This window comes from Thunnus maccoyii, chromosome 1 (genome assembly GCF_910596095.1).
Source record: "Thunnus maccoyii chromosome 1, fThuMac1.1, whole genome shotgun sequence".
In the NCBI taxonomy this organism is placed as follows: Eukaryota; Metazoa; Chordata; class Actinopteri; order Scombriformes; family Scombridae; genus Thunnus; species Thunnus maccoyii.
In genome coordinates this window covers 28,120,566-28,137,643 of record NC_056533.1, presented here as the reverse complement: position 1 = coordinate 28,137,643, position 17,078 = coordinate 28,120,566, and the positions used below count along the sequence as shown (strand labels likewise).

The 17,078-nt window shown below is 40.2% G+C and overlaps 1 protein-coding gene across 1 annotated transcript; it reads left to right on the top strand.

Moving 5' to 3' along the window:
• The first annotated feature begins 746 nt into the window (after nt 1-746).
• Nucleotides 747-16,677, top strand: rbms1a (RNA binding motif, single stranded interacting protein 1a). Its single transcript, XM_042421849.1, has 14 exons — nt 747-1,269; nt 2,993-3,135; nt 5,837-5,895; nt 7,219-7,310; nt 8,488-8,645; nt 9,065-9,144; nt 9,261-9,361; nt 9,524-9,573; nt 9,669-9,759; nt 11,686-11,736; nt 12,600-12,701; nt 12,891-12,959; nt 13,198-13,272; nt 14,550-16,677. Exons 1-13 carry the CDS (start codon nt 1,219-1,221, stop codon nt 13,264-13,266), a joined length of 1,116 nt encoding a protein of 371 aa, XP_042277783.1. The 5' UTR covers nt 747-1,218; the 3' UTR covers nt 13,267-13,272; nt 14,550-16,677.
• Nucleotides 16,678-17,078: the final 401 nt, after the last annotated feature.

The following is a 17,078-nucleotide window of genomic DNA, read 5'->3' as shown; positions in this document are numbered from 1 at the left end:
CTTGATTTATAAGTTTATGAAGGAGTCAATATTTTGTTTCTGCCATTAAACCTTTATGTCACATGATCTACATATGGTGCCATATAGAGGTCACAGGCTGCATTTAACAAAATAAAATGATTAATGCGTGTAAAGATTAATGTTATTTCCAAATATTCTGTTCTTGTTTATTAATCCTGGTTCTCACATAGTTGGGTTTATAGGGAGATTGTGACCTCCAGCCCAGGCCAGTCCCTGCGTATATTTCATTGCATCCTGATTCTCTGACATGTAGTGTGTTGGATGGGGGGAAGGGTAGGAAGAGGAAGAGGGTGTGTGTGTGTGTGTGTGTGCATGTGTGTGTGTACCAGGTATTCCTCATGTTGTGGGGACTCGCCTCCCTTATGGGGACAAAAAGCAAGTCCCCTTAATGCAAATCATTAATTTTAGGGTGAAGATACGGTTTAAAGTTAAGATTAATTTAGGGTTATTTTAAGGTTAGGGTTAGGCACGCGGTGGTTATAGTTAAGGTTAGGATAAGTCTCCAGGAAATGAATGTAAGTCAATGTAATGTCCTCTGAAGTGATGGAAATACGACTCTATTTGTGTGTGTGTGTGTGTGTGTGTGTGTGTGTGTGTGTGTGTGTGTGTGTGTGTGGTTGGAGGAGGTGGGGGTGAAGAATGCTTGGTATGTGCGGACGACAACAACATGAAAGGCGGCGAGCGTTCAGCCCGACTGATTGTGCGCCTGCAAATCAAACCCCAAAACACTTTGTACGCATTTATAAATCGAGCCACAGACAACACGCGTCCCCACGAGCCTTTGTCACGAAAAACAAACGGCCTATGTGAGTTTTTGCGAGGCGGCCACGCAGTTCATTTGATGTCAAACACCCTGCAGAGGCGGAGATGGTTTGGTCTGTAGTAGGTGGGACTGCCGAGCGGTCTGCACCAGGACGTCGTAGATCAATGAACCGGACCGGAGGGTTGGTCCATCGCCTGGTTTGCATCTAACTGTATAGATGTGTCAGTCTATGCAGGACCGAGGACATTACATTTCAGACTTTATTACTGATAACCAGCCCGTTCAGTATGCGGATGTTTTAAACCGACTGCTTATTTTATAGGCTTCATACACCGCTTGGGTTCCGTCTCTATAGTGGCTCTGCGTTGCGATATTTTTTTATTTTTTGGTGGGGGATCTAATTAGGAAATAAAATAATATCTGTAACCTCCAGGATGATTTTTGCAAACACAGGCAACCCGCTGAAGACAGCCAATCGTAAGCAGGTAGGCCAAAATACACATACATTGTATTTTTTTTTTCTGGCTACTTTTCGCTCTCACTTGAGGCAGCATTTGATTAAACAGTCTTTTCTTTAAGATAGGCTGAATAATAGCAGCCACATATGACATTGGGCTTTCAAATAGGATATAATGCATGTTTAATACCAAATGAATTAAATTAGATTAAAAAAATAGACCCACTGCTTTCAGCCGACTTGTCAAACGGGAAGCTGATTCTCTGATAGGCTAGATGGAGAGATGAAACCAGCTGCTGACCTATAGCTCTACAACCGGAGAGTTTAATCATTATGTCCATATAACCTTGTTTGCCCAGTCACTCACCCACTCTGGTCAATATGCACGACGGTTATTGTAGTCCATTTTATAGGTTAATGCATTCTGGGTGACTCCAGAGAGCTCTGTGTAATAATGTAAGTCGGTGTGCTGGAGTGCATCCTTCATTTTGACCTCTCAGGTGAACAAAAAGGTAATTGAAGGCCGGATCCCCCTTTGCTTACCATCATATCTTTTGATTTAGATGGAAGATGGAAATAGGAAGCGGGCACAGAGGCAAGAGGAGGCTGTTTTTATAACCTCTGATGATGGAAATGTGAGCCCAGTGTCGGATGAAGTGAATTGTGGCTTCAGTTTTGAGCCTGCATCCCATAAGACCCAAAATATTCACCTTTTTAGATTAAATTTTGATATTTAATCATCAGGAGGTGCTGTATATTACTTTGAGCACAGGAATATGAAACCAGCCACATATGAAATCCTGCAGGGAAGCAGTCATTGAGTTTTCAGAGTGTAGGTGTGACACTGATTTAGTCAGCTATAAGGTGATGATGCCTCTGTGAAATGTACCACTGGAGCTGCCCTCTTATGGCGCACTGTCTCGGAGGCCTTATGTGAACCCTTGATGGTCTCAAAAAAAAAAAAAGTTAGTGTGGTAATTGCATACCAACAAAAATGTAAGGCCTCTACTTGAAGACATAACAGGCCTAACAGATGTTCCTGCCACAGCGATCAATTCCGCATCTGAAAAAGAAAAATAGCTGCTATGAACGTTTAACCATCACATGACTGTGTAAGAATATCTCAGTGTTTCTTTTTTGGCATGGCTATAGTTGTATCCATGTTCTTTGGCTCTTGGAGTGGATTGTCCTTTGGTTATGGACAGATGGTGTGATTCTGCCATGCTTTGTCTTTGATCTGATCTAGAGAGGGTTTGGGGTGGCTGGGAGCTATTTTAATGAATGAGTAAGGGGAAGGAAATGCTTTGCAGGGCAGTGCTGCGTGGTTTGGCTCGCGAGTATGAAGAAAACTGTAGGTTTGTGATAAACAGGATGTAAGACATGAACACAGATTAAATCACATTGTGATTCTCAAAGGCCCACATTCAAGAATATATGATTTTAATATAGTCTGTGGTATATTGTCTGGTATATTGCTGGACACGGATCCAGGCAGGAGCTTTAAGGTCAAACCTACCTCTGACTATAAGATCCTGATGTTGTCTTAGGGGGGTCACAATGGAGAAAAGATCCAATTACAGTACTGATTTTAATGTAGCATGAAATAACAAAATCTTAATGTGCCCTTTTCTGTGCGTTTCTGCATTTTCAGTTCGCGCAGATGAAATGCTCTTGTGATCACTGTTGACTTGGGTTTAAATTAGATTATCTAGCTCCCATACGCTTCCTAACAGTGGGTTTCCTGTGTGCAGTCCTACCCCATGACTCCGTCCAGTCCCAGCAGCAGCAGCAACAGCAGCAGCACAGGCCTGGAGCAGCTCAGCAAAACCAACCTCTACATCCGTGGCCTGCCCCCTGCTACTACAGACCTGGACCTGGTCAAACTCTGTCACCAGTGAGTACACACGAGTATGCTAATGTGTGTGCACACCAATTTTTTGTGACTGATACGCTTGTTTGCTGTTGAGGGCCAATAGCGGGCTTTAGATATCGCATAGCAATGTCATTCCACTCTGATTTAATGAAGGTGTCTCCTTGACCACAGGTACATACTGTACATGCATACAAACATACATATTGTACATAACATATTACATAAATACAACAAATTCAGTCTGTAAAACCGCCTATGAAATTTTAGTTGCACATATAAGTTAACCTAATTTCTCAGTGGTTGTATTCAGTTTTGTAAATTAAATATTGCTTTAAAGGACGAGTGTGCAGGATTTAGTGGCATCTAGCAGTGAGGGTGCAGATTGCAACCAACTGTATTCCCCTCCCCTTCCCCTTCCAAGCGTGTAGGAGAACCTACAGTGGTGGTTCACGAAAGGCCCTCTCTAGAGCCAGTATTTAGTTTGTCCATTCTGGGTTACTGTAGAAACATGGCGGTGCAACATGGCGGCCTCCATGGAAGGGGACCTGCTCCCTATGTAGATATAAATGGCTCATTCTAAGGTAACGAAAACACGATTCTTATTTTCATGGGACTATACACCAATTAAAACATACTTGTGAATATTATATTCCTTTTCTGCCAAGTCTGTTCCCTTAGATACCACTAAATCTTACACAGTGGTCCTTTAATAAAAATAGTTTTGCTTTTAGGAAATTTCAGAGCTGCCAGCTCTCACGCATTGACCGTGAGACTCATGCAATTGACACTTTTCACACGCTCTCATGTTACATGTCCATTTTCTCATGTGGTGAAAAATTCATAACTGATAACGCTGTGGCGCGAAAAAAGGACACTGCCGACACATGGACAGACAAGACAGAGCAGCATGGTGCAACAGCAGCGCTGTGCAACAGCAGCGCTGTGCAGCAGCGAGTTATGCAGCAAGAAATATACACAAATCTATTATACTGTAATTTATTCCCATACACGCTGCTCAGAGTAATCTCAGTCAGCGACTTTTCAGACAGCAGCACAGCGTCTCTTCTAGGGGTGGAGCCGAATCCGAATACAGTATTCAGAAAAGAAGAAGTAATGGGTTTTATGAATACTTATTTCATACAAATATTTTTTAAATGATTTGTTTTCAGGAAGAAAAAAAAAGACATGTCAAATAACAGCATGCAGCTCAGGGCTCGTTTCCTTTGCCATCCCCGTCTCTCTCCTCTGCTCCGCTCTGCTGTCTGTCTCTGTGTCAAGAATGTATAAGTAGCTTCAGGTCTGTGGGTCTGGCAGAGCTGAGCTTTGGTTGTGTGGTCAGCGCAGTTGTCTGTGGTTTGGGAGACCGAAGTTTGAGACCCAGTGTGGGAATCTTCCTTTGCAAAGTAGTTTATTGAAGAACACTTATTTTAACACTTTAATATCCTATAATTAGAAGTGTAATAAAAACAAAAATAGGATTGTTATACCTATTTCCACTTATATTGAAATACAAATACAAATTATTTTGCTGCCTCAACAAATACAGATACAAATAAAAATACTGGGCTCTCTGCCCATACCTCGTCTCTTCACCCCTCTCTCATGTATGAGGGTGGTATCGATCTTCTTATCTAACTCTCGGCAAGAAAGTGAATAAGCATATTTCCCAAAACTCTTCCTTTAAGGGTTTACATCTTGACAATAAGAGGCTTTTGGGGAAAAAAAAGCAACTGAATAAAGGGAAATATTTTGCATTTAAATGGCTACAGATTACAGATAAAAAAAATAAATTGAAATTTGCATTTTCAGTGCAAAAATGTCAATATTGGCATTCAAAAACACACATTGGTTTAGCCATAGTGTACACTGACTCATAAAATGCTCCAACCACCATATAAACAGACTCACACATGGAAAAGACATAGCTCAACTGAGGTATGTGAAGCAGACTGTAAAAATGATTGTTTTCCAAAAAGAAAAAAATCAGTCATGTTAAGCAGCCCAGTGAACATGTTCGATACTTGATACTATAGGCTACAGTCTGAGTGGTTAGTGTGGTAGATGCCATAATTAGTGGAGTTTTGTCTCCTCTCTTTCCCTCTGAATCACAAGCATATGGAGGGAGGCATTCACCCATGTAACCAGCGGCAGCAGCAGCTGTTTGTGTCCTGTTTGCTTGTGTTTTGTTCATGTTCCCAATGGTGTTTGCCAGCACAAAGCAGAAATGAAAGCGCTTTTCATAGCAACAAGGTCTGAATGGTGATGTCAGCTAGGCATTTAGTCTGTATGGTGTGTGTGCTCAGATAGCAGCTCGCAGCTCGTACCACACAGTTCAACTTGAGCATAAAGTCGGCGATCGAGCAAAGCCTGATACATTGAAATTGGATTAATAGTGTTTGGAAACACGTAGGAAGAGTAGTGATGTACAGTATGTGCCTCTAAAATCACCAGTTATCTCCATGAATATCAGTGTTGGTTATTATTTCTATTAATTCATCTTTTCTGCCTGGTTGTTCATTTTAATCTGTCATAAGTGAAGGTAGTCTCTCGACAAATGTCTCCTACAAAGATATATATATATATATACATATTTGACTGGCATTAATAACACATACAGAGTAATCCAGGCCAATGAGGAGACGTTTTCACAAGTCTTAGCTGCTGATTCATAATTCTCAAAGACCGATCTTTGACAGTAAGTGACATGTTGTTGTGTGCACAGGTATGGCAAGATTCAGTCAGCAAAGGCAATCCTGGACAAGACCACCAACAAATGTAAAGGTCAGTAGGGTCATTCACTCACCAGCAGTCACCGATCTGGGCTTGACAATATAAAAAAGTAGATTTTAGCAGTAGCTTAACTGCTGCAACTTAGCTGGAACATATTATCCTGTTGTTAGTTAAACTATGCTGAATCACCTGTTATAGTTGTTGTATCATACCAGTGTTTTTCCATGTTTTAGCCACAATTTGTTTGTGCACTTTATATGAGTTCAAATGATTTTCCAAAGAATACCATGTTGTTTTATATGTTTGGACGTGTTTTCCATAACTTCAATGGCAGCTACTGGTTTCCATTCATTTCCATAGCATATGAAAATCTATTTGCAGCAACTTGATACTTGTTGGAGTTGGGTAATCCATCACAGTGACCATGAACAGTAAATGTGTCTGCTTTTATTTTGTCAAAGCGGTGATGCCGTTGCGTGGTACTGCAGTGCAGCTGAAAGCGTGGAAACATTTGCAAAGTCTGTAGTGCATCACAATGCAATGATAATTTCAATTTGACAAAAACAAAAGCAGATTATGACAGATAACCTAACTCAGGAAGATTTAGAGCCTCTCAAAGTGGATTTTCTCACCATTCGTTTTATGGAAATGAACGGAAACCAGTGACTGACTGGATGATGGAAGAACACATTCAAAAAACAGAAACACAATTGTAAGGCTTCAGCTAACCATTATTTTCATTATCGATGAATCTGTTGGATTGTTTTCTCGATTATTCAATTACTTGTTTGGTCCACAAAATTTCTAAAGTGGTGAAAAATGTCCATCACTGTTTCCCAAAGCCCAGGATGTCTTCTTTTTTGTCCCAACAAACAGTCCACAACTCAAAGATATTGGGTTTACTGTCATAGAAACCATTTGAGAGGCTGGAATCAGAGAATTTGGACATTTTAAAGAATGACTCCAAACAATCAATCGATTAACATAATTTAATTTAATAGTTGGCAACCAACGGATAAATTTAATAATTGTTGCAGCTCTACACAATTGTATGCTTTACAAAATAGTGAACAAGCAGCAAGTATACATATTTTTGTCATACAGTATAAGGGGTTTATACATGCAAACACTGGTTTGTTCCTTTTAGAATTTGTAGTTTGTTTGTTTTGTAGTTTGAATTAAAACAACTAAATTGTGTATCATGATTCATCATTTTAAAAAAAATATCTTGATATGTTTACAGTAATAAACAATAAATATCAGTACATATTACTGTAGCCATCCCTGAATAATACTGTTGGTACAAAATGTACAATAGGTGTTTGTGCTTCTCATTGAGTGCCATTCATGTAAATACTGCTCTACCAACCACAGGTTACGGCTTTGTGGACTTTGACAGCCCAGCGGCTGCTTTAAAGGCAGTACATGCTCTGAAAACCAGCGGCATTCAGGCCCAGATGGCCAAGGTGAGTTTGGTGCAGGCATGTGTTTTGTGCATGTGTGTGTGCGTGCATGTGCGTGTGTGTGTGTGAACATCTCTATGAGGTTGTGCTTCTGTAATGCGTGCATATGTCCAGTGTGTGTTAGAGGATGACATTAGACTGGTCACATGACCTCAGCTGACAAGCTGTTCTTCCCGTGACCCCATTTACTTTCACTGTAGAAACCAGATGTCAAGTCTCGCTCTGCCAAATAACCTGTCAGTCAGCCTGACACGTTACACACAGGACCACCAGCTCACACAGTAACACATCATCTTATACTGTATAGATAGTACAGATTCTTACCAGTATTATCACTATGTCACTGAGTGTTAACGATTACCATGAATGCATACTGATGTTTGCATATCTGCATTGTAGTACGAAAGCAGCATCCTTTATCTTCTCTCTGTGACTACCAAACAATATACCAGTTTTTCATCTTTCTAAAATACTTTTAGCTGACAGACAGGATATCTATGCATCATATGTGTGATTTGTTTCATAATCAGAAGCGGAAATTCTCTAGATCATAACATTTCAGTTTCAGGTCCTTCCCTTTCTCGGCCCGGCCAGTGTTTCTGTGCTTAAATTCATGGGTTAGAGTTCATTGATGCAGAGTTGCTCTCTGGAGACCCACATGTAGCAGCTCTGTTTGGAACAAACACGGCAGAGTGCAGTTTGTGTGTTATGGTAGCTAGGCTACAATGCTCTCCTGCTGTTTCTAGGGAAGGCCATAGAGGCACTGAGCTGCTACACAATACAGATGAAGTGTGTTTCAGTGTGTGTGTGTGTGTGTGTGTGTGTGTGTGTGTGTGTGTATGTGTGGTCATGTGTTTGTGCAAGAGAGCTTATTGATGTTTGTTTAATCAAATGTCTTTCTATGACCCTTAACCATACTTAAGCTGAGTCTCAAACTCTGGTTCACAAAGACTAGCAAGTTTTGTAACAGAGAAAAATAGTTTTTGTTGTTTTCAGGCATTTCATTGGTCAGGAGAAATAATAGAGATACTGCCTTTATCTGTGGTTGAGTGCATATTTGCCTGATGTTTGCATTTACAGATGTGCCTCTCTCTCAGTTCAGATGCCACATATGAAAATTAAAATAACACACATCATATTCAATTGACTTCTTCCTCTCCATCTTCTTTTATCTGAGCAGCAACAGGAGCAAGACCCCACAAATCTGTATATTTCCAACTTGCCTCTGTCTGTGGATGAGAAAGAGTTGGAAAACATGCTGCAGCCTTTCGGACAAGTCGTCTCTACGCGGATCCTCCGAGACTACAGCGGCAACAGCCGAGGCGTGGGCTTCGCCAGGTCAGTCGCAGAGAAATGACAAAAAGGAGCGCTCGTTTATTCTCATCTGAATCACACTTAAACAATAAGCATCCAGAATCTGTGATTGTTAATATAAGTATTATAAAGTAACTCCAAATTACAACTCAAACAGGGCCTCAGCCATGACATTGTAGCCTCTGTTGCAGCAGAGTAATTGGTGAACAAAAATGTGTTCATCTTTACTAAAACATGTTGAGTGAAAGCAGAGTTTTTTTAGCAGTTTTACGGCAACCAAAACTGTTGCATCTGTGAGCTTGACAGTCAAAGAGTCTATCAGTTCTTCCAATTTGCAATATCTCTAACAATACCACTTTGAGTTATAAGTTGTGCTGTAGATTGTCTCTCTGTGCGCCTTGTTGATGAGTCATGTTTTATTGTTTTATCCTCTCTCATGTTAGGATGGACACAACAGAGCAGTGTAATGCAGTGATCTCACACTTTAATGGGAAATTTATCAAGATTGCCTCTGGAGCTTTGGGTAGGAAAGAATTTCACCTTTCTATACACTTTCCTTCCAATAAAAACTGCGGAGGCGGTGATGAAAATAATCGTTAATATGTCGGTTACTAACCATTCCTATTGCTTTGCCCCCAGCTCCTTCTCAGCCCTTGCTGTGTAAGTTTGCAGACAGTCAAAGGAAGAAACATGCTCACAGTGGATTTCTTCCCAATGGACAGACAGGGGATCTCAGACTAGTATGTATCCACTTAATATCTCACATAATGTAAACTATTTTCTTTTTCATATGAGAGAGAAGTGATGATTTTCTGTGATATTTTCAATTATTATCCAATTAGGTGCTCAATAGCAGTATGTTCGAAATATTTGATTCCATATTATGTATTTCCTCCCCGTAGGGTGCCATGACTCTTACCTATGACCCCTCCTCAGCAGCTATACAGAATGGGTAGGTCAAAGATAACAACTGGTCATGACATCATTTAAATTTTTGCTAGCCTCATAAATCTTGAACTGTATTTTGAAATACTCTCTGTTGTTCAGGTATTATCCCTCTCCGTATCCAGTGACCAACAGGATAATGACTGTGCAGCCTGCAATGTCTCCCTACATGTCTCCAGTCTCTGCTTACCAGGTACTGCGGAAGATCCCTTTAATGTGCTGCTATAAACATGCCCAAAAGCGAGAACTGAATTTAAATGATCTATCTCTTTCTCTCTCTCACTCACTGTCTCTCTCTTCCCCTTTAAGTTGCGTGTGAGGTTATGAAATGTACATGCATATGTGCGTTAGGGTGTATTTTTGCTCATGTGTGGGTTGCACAGGTGCTATAGATGCAAGAATAAGTGTTGAAACTGCCCTGGGCCACCTCAGATATTGGCAGCTCCATGTGGCAGTGGGAGATAATTTGAAATTTTCAGTGTTTAAAGGATTGGGTCAATCAGCAATATGAGAGTAAGTTTATGGGTTCATTGGGTTGTAGTTGTAAAAAAAATCCCTTTTACAGAAAGTACAGCCATCTTCTCTGAGTCACCCTTTCTCTGAATTGCACTCTTGCTCACTGTTGCTTAATATTTCATTCACAAGTTTTGATTCATCAGTTTATGTGCACCAAAACACTTCCGACCACTGACAAAATCCGTGGCTTGAAAGTAATTTGCCCATGAGGGATGACTCTGATCTGAGGGTTGTTGTTCAGCAGGGTTGCAACACACAATAGAGGTTTTGAACAGAGTCTGCTGCCAGATGGTCTCCAGATAAACCCACTACATGTTTGGGTCTACCAGGCCTGTTTGGCACATTCCCGTCATGTGGGGAGTTGGTAATAAGTTCAAAGTCATAACTCAGCCGTTCTCTTTGTGCAGTTTTCCAAGAGAAATTGAACACTATGAACTCTTATGAGCTTCCCTGTGTTTGAATAAGGAGCTTTTTGTGCCAATCCATAAATAGTGTTCACATCTAATAAAGCTTTTCAATCAGATGGGTGAGCCCATTCTCATTCAGGTGCCTCACTCAATGCCAGCATGAGCCCTGAAGTCTCCAAGTAAGATTATGTAGTTAGAAGGTGATGCTTTCTCTCAAGTACCTGACTCACTTTGTCTCCAAGAAGGTGTAATAGTCTGAATTTAGGCAATCAGACTGGGTCTAGCAGTCACATCCAAATAGCCTTCTCATCCACTGGGAGTGAGTTTTTTACCACAACTGCCTGGATTCTGACGGAGGTTTGGCTCCAGAGGTAATGCTGTATGTAGAAGTAACTGCACCAGCCTGTCCCCCATATCCCAACACATTGCCTCTGCTGCCAATGTCCACAACACTTTCATCTTCCCAAGCTCTGCAACTTGCCCAATGAGCATTGCGCCCAACCTTTGCCTTGAGGATTGTGGCAGTGGCTAAAAAGAACTGTGCTGAGAAGGTTGGCAGCCCAAGAGCCCTCTGGTGGGCACCAGTGGTGTGGGAACCTGTCAAGCTGAAGAAGGCCAGGTTGGCTTAGGTGTGACTCTCAGTGGAGAAACAAGCCAAAATGGCCACAGCTAGTATAGTTACATAAACAAGAACCTGAGTCTGGAACATGCTTGTTAAAAGCTACCAGACTGACTTTCTTGACGGCATCAAAGAGGTTCTGGAGAACCATTCAGCACCTCAGGAGGTGGAGAGATACGACCTCCCAGGTTGTGCAATAAGGGTTGGGAATGATTGACCCACTTGGAATATCGTTGAGATGTAGAAGAAGAACTTCTAAAGTGCTGCTAAAAAAGACAGAAATACCATCTGACATGCTGAGGGCTTTAAATATGTTTCGGCTGTCATGGTTAACCAGAGTCTCTGACCAGGATAAGTGGCTTCAAAACGGATAGATGAAATGATGGAAGGATGGATGAGTGGATGTTGTTGCAACATCCACTCCAGACTGAAAACATCCTTGTAAAAAAAAAAATGCTTATTGCAGATGTGAAGTTAGTTTGTAACATAAAAGTGTAATTGAAGTAAATAAATGACTCTTTCTCTCTTTCCATCTGTCTCCTGTCTGCCTTTCCCTTCCTGTCTGACTTTTCATCAGGTACAGAGTCATTCTTGGGTGGCGCATCAACCATATATCATGCAACACCCGGTAAGAGAGCAACAGCCCTGCCTTTTTTTTTCTCTCATATACTTATATGCCACCTCCTATTCTGTGTACAGGAAATGGGCGTGTGGCAATGCTACAGCTAAAGCCCTGAGCTCAGAGTGTTACTTTTGCTGACACAGTTAAACTAACAACGTCCAAAACTTCCCCAAATGTAGGAGAAGGAGCTGAGATGAGTTCTGCAAAAACGTGCCTCAGTGTATTTACATATTGCAAGTGTGTATGTGTGTTTGAGTGTGTGAGAGAGAAATGGAACAACTAAAAAGACATTCAACCACAACCCCCCCCCCCCCCCCCCTCCTACCTCCCTCCCTCTCTCTGGATCCAGCAGGAAATGCCTGAAGCAGAGACAGTCTTGTGACTCTTTGACTCTTCCAACAGATGGTTTCCAGTGGAACAAGTGTCTCTGCTGATCTGCCCCTTCCCCCACTTGTTACTAGGAAATGGTCTATTCCCTAAAGGCGTCATGTTTAAAAGAAATATACCGCATCTGAAAACAGGCTAAAGCCGACAATGTTATACTTTCTACTTATTTTCATCACTTAATGTAACACAGGCGCATAAAGTACTTTATATATCACCCTAGATTAACATATTATCACAAAGTTACTGCAGCAAAACATCAAAACCACACTTTTTCCAAGATAAGCTTTCAGTTCTGTCTTGTATACAAGGTTTTAAACAACAGCTCTATTTATACTCACAACTGCTTGCCACTGTGGTTGCAGCCTTCATGTTACATTCATGTTGTATCAGAATTAGTTGATTAAATTTGTACAACTATCATGTGATTCGTGGTTTTAAAAAAAAAAACAACAAAAAAACAACCCGGCTGCCTTATATTGCAGGCTCCTGTGATGTCTCCCTCTGTGGATCCCTCCATGTCATTGCACCCCACAGCCATGATTACTCAGCAGATGGGCCAGCTGTCATTGGGAAACACTGGAGCGGTGAGTTGAATTCTGGGATATCCTACATCACGCACAGCAGTAATCATATGATATAGAATATTATGATAGAATACTAGTTTCAGCTATTTGTAGTAGGGTGATGATTATGTTTAGCACAACATGTATGTAAGGAAAGGCCAGACAATGTGATTATATAGAATTTTGTTTGTTTTTTTTCCTGTTTCACAGTATATTGCCGCCAACCCTGGTGTCCAAGGAGCTTACATGCCTCAATATCCTCCCATGCAGGCAGCAGCTGTAAGTTTATAGTAGAATCATCTCATTCAACTCTTCATCCAAAACATTCAGCTTCTACCTGGTGTCCATTTAACTGTGATGTATCTTACAGTAAAAAAAACAGTAATTCTTTTTAATTACAATGCACCAAAAAAACTTGGGACCTTTAGTTGCTTCTGGTGTGTTTCATCCTCTAAAACTATCAATTATTGCAGTGCAAACAAAGTGATGGTGGTCATTATAACGTTTTGCTTTTCAGGAAAATGGCACACAGCAGCAAGTGGATTCTTCCAACAACTCGTCTCCTTACAGTCAACTCAGCAAGTAATCACAGGTACGCTCCAGTTTCTGAGTGAAGGCCAGCTGACTTAAATGAGGGCAGGTTGTTTGTTTTAGCAACTTTATTGACTCGTAATTGAAGTCATTGTACCACTTTCTAATCTGGCATCTGTTATTAAGGGTTTATACATTGTAAGTAATTGCTTTATTAAGGCTTTATAGATTGTAGATATAGTTATGAGACATTAATGAGAATAATTTTGGGGTTACCACATTATGGAAAATCCTTTTGGCTGTATTATGGTTATAATGTTGTTATAAATATAAATAAATGCTCATGGGTTTTCTACTTAAGTAACCCATCGAGTCTGCTAGTATAAATTAAAGGGTTTTTATAATACTCTGTCAGGTCTGCTGTTGTAAATATTGTTATGTTTTTTAAAAAATTGATTTCAGTTCAGATGCTCTCTAGTGCTTTTCCAGAAGTTTAGTGGTGAAATGATCCATTGGAGCAGTGTTGATGAACTAAAGCTACAAAGACAAAACATGCATCATGCTGGAGGAGGATAAACACCAGCCAAAAGAATTTTTTTTTTTTTACAACCTGGCAACCCAAAAGTTGTTCTTATTGATGGATTATAACTGATGTATGAAACATTAGTGAATTATTTTTTAATCATTAATACATATAAATTAGTGTAATACCCCATCTAGGGGTAGCCAAGACACAACATAAAAAGGCCCCATATTCCTCAAGTCCCAAGCAGCTGCAGAGACAGACCGCTGACTGTAATGAAGGTGAATTTATTTACAACTTCTGGAGCTTAAACATAACTTCAGGGCAGGAAAAGGCCAACAAAACAAATAAAAACAAATCTAACTAGGAAGGTAATCAACGAAACCAAAACCAAGAAAACAAGGTTAAAGCTTATATAACCAGCTGCCAACCCAAGAAAAGCTAATCACCTGCAGGAGCCGGCAGCGAGGTACCACTCACTTCCTTGTTCTCCTGACACACACCTGTTTGCACACACACACACACACACACACCTGACGCACATCATGTACACATTCACACCTATGGAAGGAAACACACAAATGCAACAGAAATTAGTTATAACTAAATAAACCTTCATAAAGGGTGCATTAATCAGACACACCAGGGATTTCTTAAAGAAGTGGAATAAAAACTTTAATAATCTAAATGTTATTAAGACCATATGACTCTCTTTCATTAAAAAAAAATGCACTGCACTGAGTTGGTCAGAGATAATACAACCCTAATGTCGCTCTCTGTATCAATGCTTCTGCTTGCTGTGTTTTTATCTTTAGGCTAGATTACCACTCTGTGAGCCAGAAGGCAGGTGCGGCGTTGCTGATGACATCACAGTGATAACAGTCACGGCCTTCTTTGATTGGACCAGACACATGAACTTTTTTGCACAGCCCCGATGTTTGTGGTGGGAAAATGAGGACAGTGTAAATGGACTCAAGCAGTTGGCTAATCACAGAAAAAAAAACAAGATTTATTTTGATAAGAAACAACATGCTCTTCTTTTTCTCTTTTTTCAAGGATTCTCAAATAAAAGCCAGAGGACCCTCCCACCCCTTTCCAGACCCCCCCCATGCCCCCCACTCCCCATCATCCCCAGTATGATGTGATATTAAAATGCATGAGATTGAGATATTTTCCCCCCTTCAAGGTTTCTGTGATTTTATAGTTACTTCATTTGTGATATATGAAAAACCCTTGCAAAACCTTGTTTGCACTGAAGTTTAAAGTTTCAGAAAAGCTTCATTTTTGGTTTCCACAGCTGTCACAGAGTAGCTTACAAAATCAATTGGTGTTCAACTGCACTTGACAGCTGATACAGGTGACCATTTCATTAGGAATTAATGAATTTATTATTGGAAAAGGTGCCTTCCTTACGTCACATCAAACATTCTCCAACATTTCTTCATTGAACTTGATCAGGTGTCATATTTCTATCTGATTGATCAAACGTGTGTGTGAAATCATGGAGTGTTTCGCTATCTAGTCTTCTGGTGGCAATAAAGACAATGAGAGTCCCACTGCAATACTGAGAAAAAAAGAACGGTGACAAACTCAGAGCAAGGCAATTCTTCCCCCCCACCCCCTCCCCCGTTTCCTTTTTTAAACTCCAGAAATGACATGTAACAAGAGCCGTACTTTTATGAAATTACAAGTTTTCACAGAATGGGCATCTTTTAGGAGGGTTGTTGTTGTTTTTTTTTTTTTGTTTTGTTTTTCTCTTGTGGTCAGTTTGACCAGTGATCTACCTCATGGTTCTGAGTCTGCTGGTGTTGTGGGGTTTGCAGGTAAAGCCCTTTGCACCAGAGTGGACGAAACAGAACAAAAGCCACGCTCAGGAGCTGGCTAAATAGGACTTCTACCGTTTGTCTCCCACATGCAGCATTTCTCTTCCTGATTTTCAAAGAAACATTGTGCTTTGCCTCATCTTTATTTGTCATTGCTTCTGTTCTAGTGTGTTTGTTTGTTGTTTTTTTTTCTCTCAAGATGATGAGTGTTGTTTAGTTTTGATGCTCCATTGTAGAGATTCAAAGTAAGACAACGACTAGCTTCTCCTTAAAATAGTTGGGTTTACAACGTGCTTGAACAAATGAATGCAGTCTACATGCATTTATTTGGTGATTTTTTTTTCTGCCTTTCTAGCCAGATCTTAGATGATACACCACTGTCCCTTACCTTTTCTATTTTTCCTTTAAATAAAAGGCTAAAAGTCACTATCCTGGGGTTAAACTGCTACTGTAAAGCTCTCCAAAAATAAGACTAGGATATAGCTACGTGTTTGGTCAGATGGTTATACAGCAGCTTAATACTGCACATGCCAATTTGGAGTGAAAAAGTATCTCTCAAATATTGCCTACTGCAAAATAAAGGCAGCAATTACATATGAAGTACTTAAACAGAAGTATTCAATTTAAAACCGCAATTAGAATTGGATAGAAGATGCCTGATGGATGGGCCGTGGCTGACAGTATGTGATTCAAAGGTTGGGTGGTTAAAACTAAATTTGTAAATTATATACATCCAGGGCCAAAAGTGAAAAATAAGTGAGTTTTTTATTGTTTGCTTTGCTTTTTTTCTTCCTTACATTGAAGATTTATGATGTAAGAACTTTAAACTACTCTGAGACAAGAAAAATGGTCGAAGCTGTAAGGTCGCAGTGCTTTACCTGATCAACAGTACTGTCACAGTAAATGTTCACAATGTGAAAATACTGCAGGTGCTTTCACATTCTGAACATTTATTGCTGGAAAAAAATGTAAAAATGCAAAAAAAAAAAAAAAAAAAAAAAAATCTTGTACATGTTATCCTCATTGCTTCCCCCTGTCACCTTCAACTGATTCTCAAACAACCTTCTCCTTGCTCTCTCCTTTGAAAACATTTGAAACAGTGATGAATAAAAGGCTCTTCTCTTTCTCAGATAAGACTCTGGTCTGTTTAATTGGCCTTGATCATCTCGTTTCTGACTCTTGCTATTCCACATTTTTGTTCTGGTAAGTTTTGAAGTTAACTCTGGTGTTATTCTATATTTGTCTTATTGTCATCAAACGCCATGAAAAGGATCAAAACCGTCAATGTGTTCATCTGTCTCTCACATTACTTTCCGACTTCCTCTCAGCCTCAAGCCCATTCAATCTGACACAAATATGTTTCATTTTTTTTAAAAGGCTAAATTCTTCTGAAACAGCTGGGCACTGTTACTGTAACAAATGTTAATCAAACAATAGTAAATAGTGCATTTTTGGGGACTATTTTTAGCCGCAGATTGATGCACAGTTGGTGCTCTGGTGAGCAGCAGCAGGGTGGTGTAC